Source organism: Lathyrus oleraceus, chromosome 5 (assembly GCF_024323335.1).
Source record: "Lathyrus oleraceus cultivar Zhongwan6 chromosome 5, CAAS_Psat_ZW6_1.0, whole genome shotgun sequence".
NCBI lineage: Eukaryota > Viridiplantae > Streptophyta > Magnoliopsida > Fabales > Fabaceae > Lathyrus > Lathyrus oleraceus.
The window spans coordinates 428865715-428884176 of record NC_066583.1 but is presented as its reverse complement, the minus strand read 5'-3'; the positions used below and the strand labels follow the sequence as shown (position 1 = coordinate 428884176).

Genomic DNA, 18462 nt, shown 5'->3' with positions numbered 1-18462 from the left:
AGTAGTGATCATGTATGGTCAAGTCTTCTGTTTTATAAATGAAACTTCATCATGAGCCATTGTAAGTTATAGATGTCAGACACCATTCTTGATCAAACGGTTCATAAATATGACTTCATGTACTTCTCTCTTTTTTTTCTTCCAAATAAGTCCACGAGTTTGTTTTAGTTTTTTTTTAAATAATTTTTATAATATAATATATTTTGATATAAAAAAATATTGCAAAGAAATTTTTTATAAAAGTTTCAAATAAAAATTTAATTTAAATAATTATTTTTAAAATGTTATTTTAGGTATTTCATCATTTTATCGAATTTATTTTTAGATATCAAAATTTTAAAAAAATCACTTAATTTTGAAGCTATTTCAAATAATTTTTTATAAAATTATTTTTGAAATAGAATTTTTTTGATAAAACTGTGATTTTGACTCTACTTTGATCTTCAATAATGTAGGTTTATTTTATGATATATCAAAATTAGTCTTTTAATTTATTAAAAATAAATTTAGAAAAATTTATAATATTTTAAAAAAATATTTTTATAAAATCTATTTTTAAAAATATAAAAAAAAAATTATTTTTTTAAAGCTAAAACAAACTGATTCCAAATCTATTCTATTTAAAATTTAATTTTAATAAGTATCACCTTAAGTTTTCAATTGGTATAGGATTTTAGGGATGCAGATTTATACATGATATAATTCACTTTGGTCATTAGATTATCAAACAAAAAATAATAATTATAATGGCAAATATCCATTTTTATTTCTTATCTCATTTTTAGTCTTTATCTCTTTCATTATTTCATTATTTGTTGTTTGGTATAGGATTTTAGGGATGCAGATTTATACATGTGAGATAATTCACTTTGGTCATTAGATTATCAAACAAAAAATAATAATTATAATGGCAAATATCCATTTTTATTTCTTATCTCATTTTTAGTCTTTATCTCTTTCATTATTTGTTGTTAATCCCTAAAATATAATAATTTTAAGTTTAGTGATTTGTTAGTGGCTTAAACTATCTCATTTGAGTGTTTAAGTTGGTTGTTTATCCAAAAAAAAAAAAACTTTATATATTATTTGAAAGGAAGTGAAAAATATTGCACAAATTACATTACTTGCATATAGTTTATTTTCACCATTGTTAAACAAACAACCCCAGATACGCTAATAATTAGCATTAAGAGCTTTCGTGTTTATCAAAGGAAAATAAGAGAGATTTGTGAAAATCATCAAATTGAGAAACATAGAAGATTTGTGAAGGGTGGCCAAATTGAAACACATAATCAGGTGTGTAATCAAAGGTTTTTGTAGCAACCATAAATATAAATGGTGAATTCTCTTCTAACCTCTTATTTTTTATGGAAGTGGTTGAAAAATGTTTAGGTGGAAAAAGGTGGAAATAACATTTCTCGTCTTTCTGTTTACAACCAAAGAGGGGAATTCTTGTCCACCAATATGACGAAGATCGAAAACTTACCAATCTCCAACAAGTAGATGTTCTTACCACACATGTCCCATATGTGGCTGAAAGAATGTTAAACTAGAGGTTACCACCTTGCAATAATGTTCATCTTCGCTTACAAAAAGCACCAAATTAGCTAGACATAAATCTATAATCATTAATCTTCCATCTTTCTTAGGCCTACACACCTTCGACTAAGAGACTTTAGCATCTTATCTTTGTCATTAGTCTTTCTCCAAAAGAGGCACCTCTGAAGTGTAACTAGACTTTTCCACACTTTAATAATATACATTTTGATAAAGGAAAAAGAAAAAGAAAAGATATGGAGTTAAGGAACAAAATTTAACAATACCACTCAACCTCTATGTTGATGTACTTGTTGTGGAATGTGTGAAAATAAGCTAGGTCGAGCTATACTTTCCAAACCTAAGTCTAATCTGCCAAAAAAACTGAAGTCTAAGTCTAACATGTAGCCAGTCATATGCTTATTTTTAGGCCTGGGTATGGTCATTTCAAAGGTCTGGTTACCCTGTTAGCCTGCATAAAATCATATTTCTTTTAGGCATATGTAAATAAGCAATTCAAATAATGTTTAAATAGACTAACAAACTAAAAAACCAATGAGATTAAAATTTTGTTTGCTTTGTCTTATTTTAACTTATCTATTAGCATAAGTCTTGTGAGACTATTTATTTAAGAGAACTTATGAAAACAACTTATAACATTGTTCATAAGGTGTTCTCGTCTTATTTTCATAAGTTCTCCAATATAACCAAGTTTTATTTATGTATTTTAATTCAAAATACATAACATAACATAACATAATGATAATAAAAAATTATTTATATTTATTTAAATAGCTCGGCCTACTAGGCTTACAAGACTTTGTATTGCTTAAGGCCTAGCCTTTTTAACTAAACAGACTTATAAAAAAACTTAGGTATTTTCTATTTTTAAAAAAAGTTGGTGTGGCTTGGACCTGTCTAGGCTAGGTCGTAGGCCCTGTTAGTTGGATTGGTCTATTCTCACCCTATGTGGAACATGTTTTGCAGGTTTAGAAGCTCTGGAAAACATTTTCTTGAGGATGAATATTCTTTTGTCAATGACAACTAACTTTTGATGATAACAATTAAAGTGCAAGCATAATAAGCAGTTACAGATACAAGCAGACCAAGTTAGGATTTAATGATCACTACAGAGATCCTCTAAAGATGACACTCGATAAGAATAAATCCCAAGTCTCATATTCAAGAATAATTCATGCAAGTGTTTGTATGATTAGTTTATTTGACAAGTCTTGAAACTTTAAAGTGTGAAAGATAAGAAGTGTGAAAGTTTGTCAAGTCGTATCTGAGTGATCCAGGTGTTGTAAAAACACACGGACTTTCTCATTAAGTTATATGGTTAAATCACACACACAAACACACACACACACACACACTGAAACAAGTTTTTAAAACTTATTTTTTCTAAAATAAATATTTCTAAAAATGGTTTTGAGTCTTGTCAGTTCAATCAAGAACCGTCTGAATGTTTTTGGACAAAATTTACATTATCCCCTAGATTGGCACTTATACCCAATCGATTGGGTTAATGCAAAAATGCTCCTTAAACGTTTGAGATATTGTCTAAATAAATGGCAACGACTCTATATATTTTCTTTCCATTTAAAACCTTCCAAGCGTCTATTTTCAGGACAACCAATCAATTAGAGCATGATGTCAATCAATTGGCTAATTAAATTTGGCCCCAAAATTTTCCTTTTTTGTGTCAACCTCTAGCTTATAAATAAATGTTTTTCCCTTCATATTTTCACATCCATAAAAGTGAGCATCATATTTCACTCCTCACTTTCTCTCTAAAAGATATTTTCCTTTACTTACTCTCACTTCTTTTTAGCCATAGATCTTCGAGAAAGTTATTTTGTGTAGTGAGGAATTTGTTGTATTCTAGAAGGGTAGTATTGCAAATTCTCTAAGGAGTATTTTCTCTTGGTAGAATATTTTATCCATAAGGGATCGTTTGTGTGGGTTCAAAGCTAAACTCGTTTAAAAAGCTTTAGTTTTAGGGATTTAGGTTTTTAAGTCTTAGGTTCGTAAGCTCAGCCCCCATTCAAAGGCTTACTTTGGTTTGAGATCAGTCTGGTTCAAAATCTCAAGTTGGTTTGTGGTTATCCTGTGTAAAACCTCAGTTCGGTTCGTAACCTCAGTCCGGTCAAAAACTTTCCTTGGTTCAATAAAAGATTGGGTTAGAATCTCAGTGGTTCGTGGTCATCCTAGTCAAAACTACGATTCAGTTTGAGAGTTCAACCTAGTTTAGAAGCTATCTTTGGTTCGAGATAAGCCTATGTAAAACCTCGGTTTAGCTTGGGGACTAATTGCTTCAAGTTGTTGCTTGGAAAGAAGATTAACTGCTTCAATCTGCTATTTGGGAGAAGTCTAACCACTTCTCTCCAGTGTTTGCTATTTGGTTGGAAGTTAGCCTAAAACTTCAATTTTCCTTGTATAAGGGGGTTCGAGAGTTCAACATACAACAAACTCTTAAAAATTATTGGATACTCTCGAGATAAAATCTTGTGAATAGGTTTATGTCACTTCTTTTTTACTAAACCTCTATAAGTCCTGGTGTTATCTTTATTACTCTAAACTCTTTATTTTCTGCTTATTTATCTTTCTGCTGCTAATTTATTAAAACATTTTCAATATTTTTTTTTAAACTCTGAAAAAATAATTATAAAATATTTTCAAACTACAAATTTTCTAAAACACACATCCCCCCCCCCCCCCCCCCATTTTTTGTATGTGGAGATACATGTCCAAAACTTGTTACCCAATGTCTCAATCTTTTGTATGGAAATGGTTCTTCTACTAAATCCTAAAATACATAACCAACATTAACTTAACTCATTTTTTTAAATTTGATCCCTCGTATAATTATTCCTCGTTCTCTGACATCTGTCGCATTCTTTTATGATGTCTTTGAAGGTGAGAAAAACAAGAAAGGGGGGTTCGAATTGTTTTGGAAAATAAACGCTTTTTCAAAAGAAGAACACACAGAATTTTATACTGGTTCGCTCATAACACAAAACTACTCCAGTCCACCCGGCCAAGGTGATTTCGCCTTCAAAAAGGACTTAATCCACTAATCTTGAAAGATTAATACAACCAAACGTCTAAGAGAGTGATCTCTTAGTCCTCCCAAGTATACAGACTACGTAGAGTCACTTGAGGAACAAAAGCAATTTAGCAAAAAGAATTGTAATCGAAAGTGCTTCTAAGAGTAAGCAAATATTACAGCAAATAGAGCAAGCAAGTGTTTTCACGTATGAGCAGCAACTCGTGAAAAACTGAGAGAGAGAGAGAGAGTAAGGAGTTTTCTATGTGTTATTGTGTCTCTCACTGAAGTATGTTGTCCTTTATATAGTGGTGAAAGGACCGTTGGAGTGATGACAGAATATTGGTCTTTGATGAGCATTCAATGTCATTACTTCTGTGTTTCTTGCCATAACCAAAATGTCTCCCTGAATAAATTCTTTCCAAATATACTTTCTTTCCATTTGAAGAAGTTGTTTCCGTTACTCTTTCTGGATTTTGGAGAATCTTCATCAGAGTCTTTGTTATCTCGGAGATTGCGTTAAGGTTACATCAGAGCTTCTAAGAGTACTGGTCTTTTAGATCATCAGAGTTGAGTCCAGTGGAGGTATAGAGCTTCTGGTATTCTGTTGTCCTGTTGCTTAGAGTCAGAACTTCTAGAGCGCACTTCTTCTTCAGATGCTTCTGATCTTCTAGTTCTTTGTATCTGATCAGAGTTTGTATCTGATAAAGAGATCAGATTTCTTTGTTCTTGTTCAGAGTCCTGCATACTTAGAGAAATTTCGTTAGGGTGCCATTTTTGGTTTCATCCTTTGTTATCATCAAAATCCTGGAATCTATTGTAGAACTGATTTTGTTCTTACAATCTCCCCCTTTTTGATGATGACAAAACAATCTTAATTTAGAGATGAAACATTTAGAGATAAGAATTTATCAGATCAGATAGACGTGAGTTCCCCCTGAGATAAGCCTGGGAGTTCAGAAGTTCTTACCGGGGCTTCCATGATATGATTGTTTCTAGATACTCTTCTGCAGATATCTGAGTCAAAAAAGGATTAGAACCATTTTATTGAATAAAATGTTCGCAGAGTACTAAAGGATTTAGATATGTTTTCATCGGAGTTGTTTTTATTTCTCCCCTTTTTTGTCAGAATCAAAAAGACTTAGCAAAATAAAGAAAAGGGAAATATATATATATATATTCGGATATTAATCACAATCAGCAGAAAGCGAAAACAAACAGAAACAAATAGCAACAAGCAAATCAACAAAGGAAAATCCTAGGTGCCTAAGGGTTGGGAGGTGGAGGCATCCTCTAAAGCAGCTGGGTCAGGAGATTCTAAATGTTGACGTTGACTGAATCCTGTTGATCCAATCTAGCTCAGACTTCCTTCTGCTCCTTCTGAAGATCTTCAAGAGTCTTGAGAACCAGAGGGACAAAGGTGGAAGACTCCCCCTGAGTCAGAGCATTCGGTTCTACCCTGCTGGCAGATTCTTCAGCACGACGAGCTTCAGCTTCAGCAGCAGCAGCGTCAGCTAGAGCTTTGGCTTCAGCTTCCTTAAGTCTTTGAAATTCCTCTTGCCTAACTTTTTCTTCTGCTTCCTTTCTGGCTTGCTCCTCAGCTTCTCTGGCTAAGCGCTCTTGTAGTCTTACTTCAGCATCTCTGGTGAAGTCGTTTCTGACTTGCTCAAAGAGGCTCTTCAGCTTGAAGGCTTCAGAGGTCATCCAGCCAATAACTCTGTTCCAGTGTGTCCTAACAGTTGTAGGATCATCACTGATGCCAAAGTTGATGGTCAGAGACTTGACCTTGTCAACTGAGGCTCCTGCAAACAACACTATTGCTTCCTCTAGGGTTGGCAGGGTGTTTTGTGGTTCAAATGGTGGAGGTGGAGAAATGGGAGGGCTTAGGTTGAGAGTTTGTGGTTCAGCGGAAGTGTTTGGTGGAGGTGTGATATGCACTAACTTTTAAGAATTATGCATTTCCTTCAAAATTCCTGAAACAACTTTGTTAACTTTTGGAATATTAATTCTTTTGTGACTCAGAGGAAGTAATCTGCCTTATAATTGAAAGAATGACAGAATTTGATACATGCATATAAAATAAACGAGACTTATATGAAATAAATGAGAAATAAGAAATGGAATTAAGTAGAAGGGGCACCACACTCTTTCTAATCCAAGAGAGAATCATAAGCCTATGGATGAGGATCACCACAAGAAAAGGATTTCTTGATAAGATCAATTTTGGTCCAATCCAGAACCTAAGAGCAAATACTCTCACTTACACAATTTCATTTTTGGGGTGCTGCCAAGGTACTAAAGTCCTTCACAAACCTCCTATAAAAACTAGCCAAACCATGAAAGCTTCTTACCTCACTTACATTTTTGGGAGGAGGCCACTCTCAAATGGCTTTCACCTTTTCCTCATCAACGTGAACTCCTTTAGAGCTCACAATGAAACCTAAAAAAATCACATGATCGGAGCAAAAGACACATTTTTCTAGGTTGGCATACAATTTTTCATATCTTAGCACTTGCAAAACATCCCTTAAATGAATGAAATGATCATCTAAGTTCTTGCTATAAATCAAAATATCATCAAAATACACAATAACAAACTTACCCAAGAACTCCCTTAACACATGGTTCATTAGTCTCATGAAAGTACTAGGTGCATTAGTTAATCCAAAAGGCATAACCATCTACTCATACAAACCAAATTTTATTTTAAAAGCAGTTTTCCATTCATCCCATTCCCTTATTCTAATTTGGTGATATCCACTTTTCAAATCAATTTTAGAAAATAAGCATGCACCAAACAATTCATCAAGCAAATCTTCTAGTCTAGGAATAGGATGCCTATATTTAATGGTAATATTGTTAATGGCCCTACAATCAGTGCACATCCTCCAACTACCATCCTTTTTAGGGACTAGAATAATAGGGACAACACAAGGACTTAAACTTTCTCTTACCCATCCTTTACTTATCAATTCAGCAACTTGCCTTTATATCTCTTGAGTTTGTTGTGGATTGCTTCTATATGCTGGCCTATTAGGCAAAGATGCTTCTGGATTGAGATCAATATGATGTTCAATTCCTCTTATAGGTGGTAAACCACTTGGCACCTCTTTCAGAAACAATTCTTTAAATTCCTGCAAAAGAGACTCAACACAATTTGGCAATTTTTTTCATTAGAAATAGTGGTTAGCAAAGGCACCTCCTTGCAAAAGAGCAAGTACAAAGGCTGGTGTGACACAATGGCTTTTTTCACATCTCTTTTTTTTGCAATTAAACTTTGTTTCTTTTCTCTTTTATCATTCTTTTTCTTTTCATTCTTTTCTTTTTCTTTTTCTTTTTCTTTTCTTTCTTGATCATATTTTTCTTTGATCTTCTCTCACCTCACTAGGATTTAACGGTACAAGATTGATCTTTTGATCATGATACATAAAAGAGTACTTATTGGAGTACCTATCATGATTGGCTTTTCTATCAAATTGCCAAGGCCTGCCTAATAACAAATGACTAGCTTCCATTGGTACTACATCACACAACACTACATCCTCATATTTTCCAATTTTAAAACAAATCTCAACTTATTTATTAACAAGCATTTCTACACTTTCATTAAGCCATTGGAGTTTGTAAGGCTTAGGGTGAGGTTTTGTTTCCAATTTTAGTTTAGAAACCAGACGCGTGCTTGCAACATTTGTACAACTTCCTCCATCAATTATTAAAGAACAAACCTTTCCTTGCACAAAGCATCTTGTCTGAAAAAGGTTTTCTCTTTGACTCGTATCCTCCTCCTTTATTTGGCTTCCCAACATTCTTCTCACCATGAGTAAATCTCCACTAGGTATTTCTTCTTCAAACTCCTCATCATAATCACCATCCTCCTCTTCAACAATTTCTTCATTTTCTTCCATAAGCATAGTTCTCTTTGTTGGACATTGAGATGCAATATGTCCTTGGCCTTGACACTTGAAACACTTAACACTTTTGTTAGTTGAAACACTTGAAAAAGAAGATGTAATAGTTTTACCTTTGTTTTCAACCGTGGCTTCCTTAGATGATGAAGCACCCTCCTTCTTTGTTTTGTCCTTCCAACTTTGAGAATTGAAAGTGGTGGAATTTCTCCTTGCTTGGCTCTTTCTTTTGAGTTGTTGTTCCACTTTGATAGCTTGGTGTACCAATTCATCCATTTCAACATAGTGATGAAGTTCCACTATGTCACTAATGTCATGATTTAGACCATGGAGAAACCTAGCCATAGTTGCTTCATCGTCCTCCTCTACATTAGCTCTAATTTTGAGAACTTCCATCTCCTTGAAATATTCTTCAACACTTTTAGAACCTTGAGTGAGTCTTTGTAATTTGTTGTGCAATTCCCTATGATAATAGGAAGGAACAAACCTTATCCTCATGATTCTTTTCATCTCTTCCCAAGTATCAATTGGTCGTTCTGCATACCTCCTTCTATCTTTGGTCAATTGATCCCACCAAACTAAGGCATACTCCTTGAACTCAATAGAAGCAACCTGCACTTTTTCAAGATTAGAATAATTGTGACAATTAAAAATTTGTTCAAGTTTAGTCTCCCATTCTAGATATGCCTCCGGGTCACTCTTCCCAACAAAAGATGGAACTTTAATTTTTATGCCCCTCAAATTATTTCCCCCTTGTCTCCTTCTACGTCTTCTTTCCTCCTCATCACCACTACCATCATTAGAATTTTGGGGCCTCCTTTCCAACTCATCAATTCTTTGTTGAAGTTGTTCACCTTGTTCTCTTAACAATCTTTCAAAATTGTCACGCATGACTGCGATCTGAACAGTTAAAGGTGTTGTTCTAGGTGAAGGTGAACTAGACATACTTGTGAAATATTTGTGAAATTAGGAACAAGTGTTTTAAAAATGGACCTCACCACTCTACTCACGTGTTTACATTCAATCACTCGTGTTTCACTCAATTTTTTTTATTTTTTATTTTTGGCTTTTTTTAATAATAAAAACACTCTGCCTTTTACCACTCAATTTGCTCTTTTAGTTCTTTAGAGAAACCAAAATGAATCAACACAAAGAAATCAATTTCAGATGATAATCAATACACAAAAAACTTTAAAAAAACAGCAAACAAAAAAAAACTCTAAAACAAACGAAACCAGGAGAATTTTAAGAGTGTGGCAAGAAAAAAAAATAGATTTTTTTTTTGAATCACAATCTTTAACAATCAGATCCCTTTTTTTCAATTTTCTTCTTATACCCTTTTTTTTCGAATTTTTTTTATAATGATAAATGGATAATAATGAAGAACAAGAATATAGACAATTTACCACATTTCGACCCTTTTTTTTGGAATGTGCTCTGATTACCACTTGATATGCACTAACTTTTGAGAATTATGCATTTCCTTCAAAATTCCTGAAACAACTTTGTTAACTTTTGGAATATTAATTCTTTTGTGACTCAGAGGAAGTAATATGCCTTATAATTGAAAGAATGACAGAATTTGATACATGCATATAAAATAAACGAGACTTATATGAAATAAATGAGAAATAAGAAATGGAATTAAGTAGAAGGGGCACCACACTCTTTCTAATCCAAGAGAGAATCATAAGCCTATGGATGAGGATCACCACAAGAAAAGGATTTCTTGATAAGATCAATTTTGGTCCAATCCAGAACCTAAGAGCAAATACTCTCACTTACACAATGTGTAAACTTGACAAAATTCATTGATCCAAAAAGAAGATACATGCCTCCTTTATATAGGAATGGCTTAAGATGATAAAATAAGTAAAAATTAACTCCTAAGAAAACAAAAGGATTTCAGCCACTAATTATCATGATAGTGGGTTGAGTTATTACAAAGAAAGTGCAAAAATAAAGAAGAGATAGTGGGGTTCTTGAAAGGGCAGAATAATGGCAATTCTTTATTTACCACTTCTCTTGCAATTTTCGTCCATTATAGTGTGGTTATTGGTATTTCCTTTATTTTTATTTATTTATGCATTATTGGGCCTTTTATCACATGCTTGGATGATAAGAATAAACTTGGGCTCTTTTTCTTCAATTTGGCCCATGCATTCTATTGACTTGATCATGAAGTGAACTAAAGCATCATTGACTCTTCTTGCACGTGCCCTTGTCATAGGGCCTCCTAAGCTTTGCATTGTATCATTTATGTCTTGGATTACGTCCTCATCATTCCCTCCTTCTTGAAAAGAATTCGACCTCGAATTTAGACCATCATCACCTACATCAAAAGGAGATAAATCAACCACATTAAAAGTAGTACTTACCCCATACTCACCTGGAAGTTCTATTTTGTAGGCATTGTCATTGATCCTTGAAAGTACTTGAAATGGTCCATCTCCCCTAGGTTGAAGTTTGGACTTCCTTTGTGATGGGAATCTCTCTTTTCTCATATGTATCCAAACCCAATCCCCGGGTTCAAAAATAACTTTCTTTCGCCCTTTGTTTGCACTTTTTGCATAACTTTTATTTTTCTTTTCAATTTGCAATTTTACTTGTTCATGCAATTTTCTCACAAATTCAGCCTTAGCTTTCCCATCTTTATGCTTCAAAATAGATGTGTTAGGCAATGGTAACAAATCAAGAGGTGTTAAAGGATTAAAACCATACACAATCTCGAAAGGTGAATGTTGTGTAGTGCTATGGACAACCCTATTGTAAGCAAACTCTACATGAGGTAACCATTCCTCCCATATTTTTAAATTCTTTTTAAGAAAAACCCTAAGAAGAGTAGAAAGAGTTCTATTTACTACTTCAGTTTGTCCATCTGTTTGGGGATGACAAGTAGTGGAAAATAATAACTTTGTACCCACCTTTCCCCACAAAGTCCTCCAAAAATGGCTTAAGAACTTGGAGTCACGATCAGAGACAATGCTCCTTGGTAAGCCATGTAGGCGCACCACTTCCTTAAAGAACAAATCAGCAACATGACACGCATCATCCACCTTTTTACATGAAATAAAATGTGTCATTTTTGAAAACCTGTCCACAACTACAAAAATAGAATCTTTGCCATTCTTTGTTCTAGGCAGCCCCAAAACAAAGTCCATGGAAATGTCAATCCAAGGAAATTCAGGTACAGGCAAAGGAGTATGCAAACCATGAGACATAACTTTTGATTTAGCCTTTTTACCCACAATGCATCTTTCACAAAGCTTTTGGACATCAATTTTCATGTGAGGCCAATAAAAATGTTCTTTTAAGAATTCTAGAGTTTTAGAAACCCCAAAATGACCCATTAGTCCTCCCTCATGCGCCTCTTTTACAAGTAATTCTCTAATGGAACCTTTAGGCACACATAGTTTTTTTTCTTTAAATAAATAGCCATTGTGCCTAAAATACCCATTGAAGGCAGTATGCTCACAAGCTAAAATTTTTGAAGAAAATTCAAGGTCACTTTTATACAAATCTTTAATATGCTCAAGACCAAAAACTTTTGTTTCAAGAGTAGAAAGCAAGACATGTCTTCTTGAGAGTGCATCTGCCACAACATTAGATTTACCTTTCTTATGCTTGATTACATAAGGAAATTGTTCAAGAAACTCAACCCACTTGGCATGCCTCTTATTCAACTTACCTTGTGCCTTCAAATGTTTCAAGGATTCGTGATCACTATGAATGACAAACTCTTTGGGCAGCAAGTAATGTTGCCAAGTTTGTAGAGCTCTCACCAAGGAATACAATTCCTTATCATATGTAGAATAATTAAGGGCAGCTCCTTTTAGCTTTTCACTAAAATAAGCAAGTGGATGACCTTCCTGCAACAAAACAGCTCCAATTCCCACATTAGATGCATCACATTCAATTTCAAAAGATTTAGAAAAATTAGGCAATGCAAGAATTGGTGCTTGGGTGAGCTTTTCCTTTAGGGCAGCAAAGGCTTGCTCTTGTTTTTCACCCCATTTAAAACCAACATCCTTTTTAACAATTTCATTGAGGGGTGTTGCCAAGGTACTAAAGTCCTTCACAAACCTCCTATAAAAACTAGCCAAACCATGAAAGCTTCTTACCTCACTTACATTTTTGGAAGGAGGCCACTCTCAAATGGCTTTCACCTTTTCCTCATCAACGTGAACTCCTTTAGAGCTCACAATGAAACCTAAAAAAATCACATGATCGGAGCAAAAGACACATTTTTCTAGGTTGGCATACAAATTTTCATATCTTAGCACTTGCAAAACATCCCTTAAATGAATGCAATGATCATCTAAGTTCTTGCTATAAATCAAAATATCATCAAAATACACAATAACAAACTTACCCAAGAACTCCCTTAACACATGGTTCATTAGTCTCATGAAAGTACTAGGTGCATTAGTTAATCCAAAAGGCATAACCATCTACTCATATAAACCAAATTTTGTTTTAAAAGCAGTTTTCCATTCATCCCCTTCCCTTATTCTAATTTGGTGATATCCACTTTTCAAATCAATTTTAGAAAATAAGCATGCACCAAACAATTCATCAAGCAAATCTTCTAGTCTAGGAATAGGATGCCTATATTTAATGGTAATATTGTTAATGGCCCTACAATCAGTGCACATCCTCCAACTACCATCCTTTTTAGGGACTAGAATAATAGGGACAACACAAGGACTTAAACTTTCTCTTACCCATCCTTTACTTATCAATTCAGCAACTTGCCTTTATATCTCTTGAGTTTGTTGTGGATTGCTTCTATATGCTGGCCTATTAGGCAAAGATGCTTCTGGATTGAGATCAATATGATGTTCAATTCCTCTTATAGGTGGTAAACCACTTGGCACCTCTTTCAGAAACAATTCTTTAAATTCCTGCAAAAGAGACTCAACACAATTTGGCAATTTTTTTCATTAGAAATAGTGGTTAGCAAAGGCACCTCCTTGCAAAAGAGCAAGTACAAAGGCTGGTGTGACACAATGGCTTTTTTCACATCTCTTTTTTTTGCAATTAAACTTTGTTTCTTTTCTCTTTTATCATTCTTTTTCTTTTCATTCTTTTCTTTTTTTTTTTTTTTTTTTTTTTTTTGATCATATTTTTCTTTGATCTTCTCTCACCTCACTAGGATTTAACGGTACAAGATTGATCTTTTGATCATGATACATAAAAGAGTACTTATTGGAGTACCTATCATGATTGGCTTTTCTATCAAATTGCCAAGGCCTGCCTAATAACAAATGACTAGCTTCCATTGGTACTACATCACACAACACTACATCCTCATATTTTCCAATTTTAAAACAAATCTCAACTTATTTATTAACAAGCATTTCTACACTTTCATTAAGCCATTGGAGTTTGTAAGGCTTAGGGTGAGGTTTTGTTTCCAATTTTAGTTTAGAAACCAGACGCGTGCTTGCAACATTTGTACAACTTCCTCCATCAATTATTAAAGAACAAACCTTTCCTTGCACAAAGCATCTTGTCTGAAAAAGGTTTTCTCTTTGACTTGTATCCTCCTCCTTTATTTGGCTTCCCAACATTCTTCTCACCATGAGTAAATCTCCACTAGGTATTTCTTCTTCAAACTCCTCATCATAATCACCATCCTCCTCTTCAACAATTTCTTCATTTTCTTCCATAAGCATAGTTCTCTTTGTTGGACATTGAGATGCAATATGTCCTTGGCCTTGACACTTGAAACACTTAACACTTTTGTTAGTTGAAACACTTGAAAAAGAAGATGTAATAGTTTTACCTTTGTTTTCAACCGTGGCTTCCTTAGATGATGAAGCACCCTCCTTCTTTGTTTTGTCCTTCCAACTTTGAGAATTGAAAGTGGTGGAATTTCTCCTTGCTTGGCTCTTTCTTTTGAGTTGTTGTTCCACTTTGATAGCTTGGTGTACCAATTCATCCATTTCAACATAGTGATGAAGTTCCACTATGTCACTAATGTCATGATTTAGACCATGGAGAAACCTAGCCATAGTTGCTTCATCGTCCTCCTCTACATTAGCTCTAATTTTGAGAACTTCCATCTCCTTGAAATATTCTTCAACACTTTTAGAACCTTGAGTGAGTCTTTGTAATTTGTTGTGCAATTCCCTATGATAATAGGAAGGAACAAACCTTATCCTCATGATTCTTTTCATCTCTTCCCAAGTATCAATTGGTCGTTCTGCATACCTCCTTCTATCTTTGGTCAATTGATCCCACCAAACTAAGGCATACTCCTTGAACTCAATAGAAGCAACCTGCACTTTTTCAAGATTAGAATAATTGTGACAATTAAAAATTTGTTCAAGTTTAGTCTCCCATTCTAGATATGCCTCCGGGTCACTCTTCCCAACAAAAGATGGAACTTTAATTTTTATGCCCCTCAAACTATTTCCCCCTTGTCTCCTTCTACGTCTTCTTTCCTCCTCATCACCACTACCATCATTAGAATTTTGGGGCCTCCTTTCCAACTCATCAATTCTTTGTTGAAGTTGTTCACCTTGTTCTCTTAACAATCTTTCAAAATTGTCACGCATGGCTGCGATCTGAACAGTTAAAGCTGTTGTTCTAGGTGAAGGTGAACTAGACATACTTGTGAAATATTTGTGAAATTAGGAACAAGTGTTTTAAAAATGGACCTCACCACTCTACTCACGTGTTTACATTCAATCACTCGTGTTTCACTCAATTTTTTTTATTTTTTATTTTTGGCTTTCTTTAATAATAAAAACACTCTGCCTTTTACCACTCAATTTGCTCTTTGAGTTCTTTAGAGAAACCAAAATGAATCAACACAAAGAAATCAATTTCAGATGATAATCAACACACAAAAAACTAAAAAAAAACAGCAAACAAAAAAAACTCTAAAACAAAGGAAACCAGGAGAATTTTAAGAGTGTGGCAAGAAAAAAAATAGATTTTTTTTTTGAATCACAATCTTTAACAATTAGATCCCTTTTTTTTCAATTTTCTTCTTATACCCTTTTTTTTCGAATTTTTTTTATAATGATAAATGGATAATAATGAAGAACAAGAATATAGACAATTTACCATATTTCGACCCTTTTTTTTGGAATGTGCTCTGATTACCACTTGATATGCACTAACTTTTGAGAATTATGCATTTCCTTCAAAATTCCTGAAACAACTTTGTTAACTTTTGGAATATTAATTCTTTTGTGACTCAGAGGAAGTAATATGCCTTATAATTGAAAGAATGACAGAATTTGATACATGCATATAAAATAAACGAGACTTATATGAAATAAATGAGAAATAAGAAATGGAATTAAGTAGAAGGGGCACCACACTCTTTCTAATCCAAGAGAGAATCATAAGCCTATGGATGAGGATCACCACAAGAAAAGGATTTCTTGATAAGATCAATTTTGGTTCAATCCAGAACCTAAGAGCAAATACTCTCACTTACACAATGTGTAAACTTGACAAAATTCATTGATCCAAAAAGAAGATACATGCCTCCTTTATATAGGAATGACTTAAGATGATAAAATAAGTAAAAATTAACTCCTAAGAAAACAAAAGGATTTCAGCCACTAATCATCATGATAGTGGGTTGAGTTATTACAAAGAAAGTGCAAAAATAAAGAAGAGATAGTGGGGTTCTTGAAAGGGCAGAATAATGGCAATTCTTTATTTACCACTTCTCTTGCAATTTTCGTCCATTATAGTGTGGTTATTGGTATTTCCTTTATTTTTATTTATTTATGCATTATTGGGCCTTTTATCACATGCTTGGATGATAAGAATAAACTTGGGCTCTTTTTCTTCAATTTGGCCCATGCATTCTATTGACTTGATCATGAAGTGAACTAAAGCATCATTGACTCTTCTTGCATGTGCCCTTGTCATAGGGCCTCCTAAGCTTTGCATTGTATCATTTATGTCTTGGATTACATCCTCATCATTCCCTCCTTCTTGAAAAGAATTCGACCTCGAATTTAGACCATCATCACCTACATCAAAAGGAGATAAATCAGCCACATTAAAAGTAGTACTTACCCCATACTCACCTGGAAGTTCTATTTTGTAGGCATTGTCATTGATCCTTGAAAGTACTTGAAATGGTACATCTCCCCTAGGTTGAAGTTTGGACTTCCTTTGTGATGGGAATCTCTCTTTTCTCATATGTATCCAAACCCAATCCCCGAGTTCAAAAATAACTTTCTTTCGCCCTTTGTTTGCACTTTTTACATAACTTTTATTTTTCTTTTCAATTTGCAATTTTACCTCAGAGATTAGCCTTCCCAGAGGAATGTAGGTTCTGGGCTTTATGTTGTTTCTTGTATCTCGTATAGAGTCTCTGAGATACTTGAATAGAAGTGCTGGGAGGCAGAGCTTCAGACCCTTGTGGATGCAGTACAGAATGCACTGGTCTGTGTTTATGTAGTCTGAGGAGTTTGACATTGGACGATGATGGATGGTACCCAGAATGATCTTCAGCCAAACACGGAGGTTCTGAAGTAGCTCCTTGTTTTTGGAGGGGTTGCCTTCTGCGTTCTGTTTGAAGATTGTTGGGTTAATCTCTTGGGACATGTATTTTTCCCTAGGATTGATGTTGTAGATTCTTCTGCTTCCATCCTTTTCCATGCCCAGAAGAGCAGCAATAGACTTCTCAGTTATCACTATCTTGACTCCTAAAACATAGGAGACGATGAAGTGATCATCAACATCAGCGAATCTCCAAAATTCCTTCACAAGATTTGTGTAAATAGGACCATATAGACGTTTGAAGTAGTTTCCCCAACCTTGATTATTGAGTTCTTCAGTGAGGTCGATGCCATTCCTTTTCATGTTGTCAAAATCCACCAATTATTCACATAATACTTCCAGTTTCTCAAATGGCGTAGCAATATGAATGTGAGGCTCACGATCAAGAATGTGGGGCTCCTTGTAGATTGGAGTTGTGACTACACCAGTAACCGCTGGGTTTGGGTTGCTTGAGCTTTGAACTTGTTCGCTTGAACCCATTTGTTGAGAGAAGTTGTAAACTGCTTGTTATTGAGCATTCATGATGTTGTTGAAAAACTGAGATGAAGATGAAGAATGCTTGCAGGAATGCCTTGGGAGAGCTGAGGTTTTAAGGGTGCGTGAGAGTGAAAAGTGTGCAATGTGTGAAATGAATGTGTTTAAATACCCAAATTAGGGCGCATGCAAAACGACACAAAAAACAGAGTTTAGCACAAAAACCAAGTCAGCACGTTTAGAGGGAAAAATGATTACAGCTCATAAATGATGTCTAATCCCAACAGCTAGTACACTGCTCGAGGAGATCTCAAGAGACTGTTCCTTGATTAATGTTAGACAACTGTCTAGAAGTTCCAAGGTCAGACGCAAGGTACTCCACGTGTTTGCTTTATCTGATCTTCAGGAATACCAAAGGATTGGTTCCTGGAGAATTCTAACTCAGATAGCTTCTAACTTGGTAGGAGTATCAGAGTCAGAGGCAGAATCCATTGTGTTTACATTAGAGTCTCATTTTACAACTTCAGAGGCACATATTATTCAGGGCAATTTTGAATGTTCAGATTCTTTAGGATGAAGAGGAATCTATCTTCAGCTAAAGGTTTAGTAAATATGTCAGCCCATTGATGATCAGTATCAATGAATTTCAATGTTACTACCCCTTTCTGAACATAGTCTCTGATAAAATGATGTTTTATTTCTATGTGCTTAGCTCTGGAGTGTAAAATGGGATTGTTACTTAAACAAATGGCAACAATATTATCACAAAAGATAGGAATGTTACTCTCGAAGATTTGCAGATCCTCTAACTGATTCTTCATCCAGAGCATCTGAGTAGTGCACAGTGATGCTGAGATGTATTCCGCTTCTGCAGTGGACAGGGCTATGGTTGATTGTCTTTTGCTGGCCCAGGATATCAGATTGTTTCCCAAGAGCTGACAATTTCCAGATGTACTTTTT

At 34.5% G+C, this 18462-nt stretch overlaps 2 protein-coding genes across 2 annotated transcripts; both read right to left on the bottom strand.

Moving 5' to 3' along the window:
* Positions 1 to 8160: 8160 nt before the first annotated feature.
* LOC127081153 (uncharacterized) lies at positions 8161 to 9165 on the bottom strand. Its single transcript, XM_051021435.1, has one exon. The coding sequence runs from the start codon at positions 8998 to 9000 to the stop codon at positions 8161 to 8163; it is 840 nt and encodes a 279-aa protein (XP_050877392.1). The 5' UTR covers positions 9001 to 9165.
* A 4667-nt stretch (positions 9166 to 13832) lies between these two features.
* Positions 13833 to 14837, bottom strand: LOC127081152 (uncharacterized). The gene has a single exon (XM_051021434.1). It carries the CDS (start codon positions 14670 to 14672, stop codon positions 13833 to 13835), a length of 840 nt encoding a protein of 279 aa, XP_050877391.1. The 5' UTR covers positions 14673 to 14837.
* Positions 14838 to 18462: the final 3625 nt, after the last annotated feature.

Excerpts from the sequence above, each read along its gene's own strand:
- LOC127081153 (XM_051021435.1), bottom strand. The coding sequence starts at position 9,000 with ATGAAAAGAATCATGAGGATAAGGTTTGTTCCTTCCTATTATCATAGG.
- LOC127081152 (XM_051021434.1), bottom strand. The coding sequence starts at position 14,672 with ATGAAAAGAATCATGAGGATAAGGTTTGTTCCTTCCTATTATCATAGG.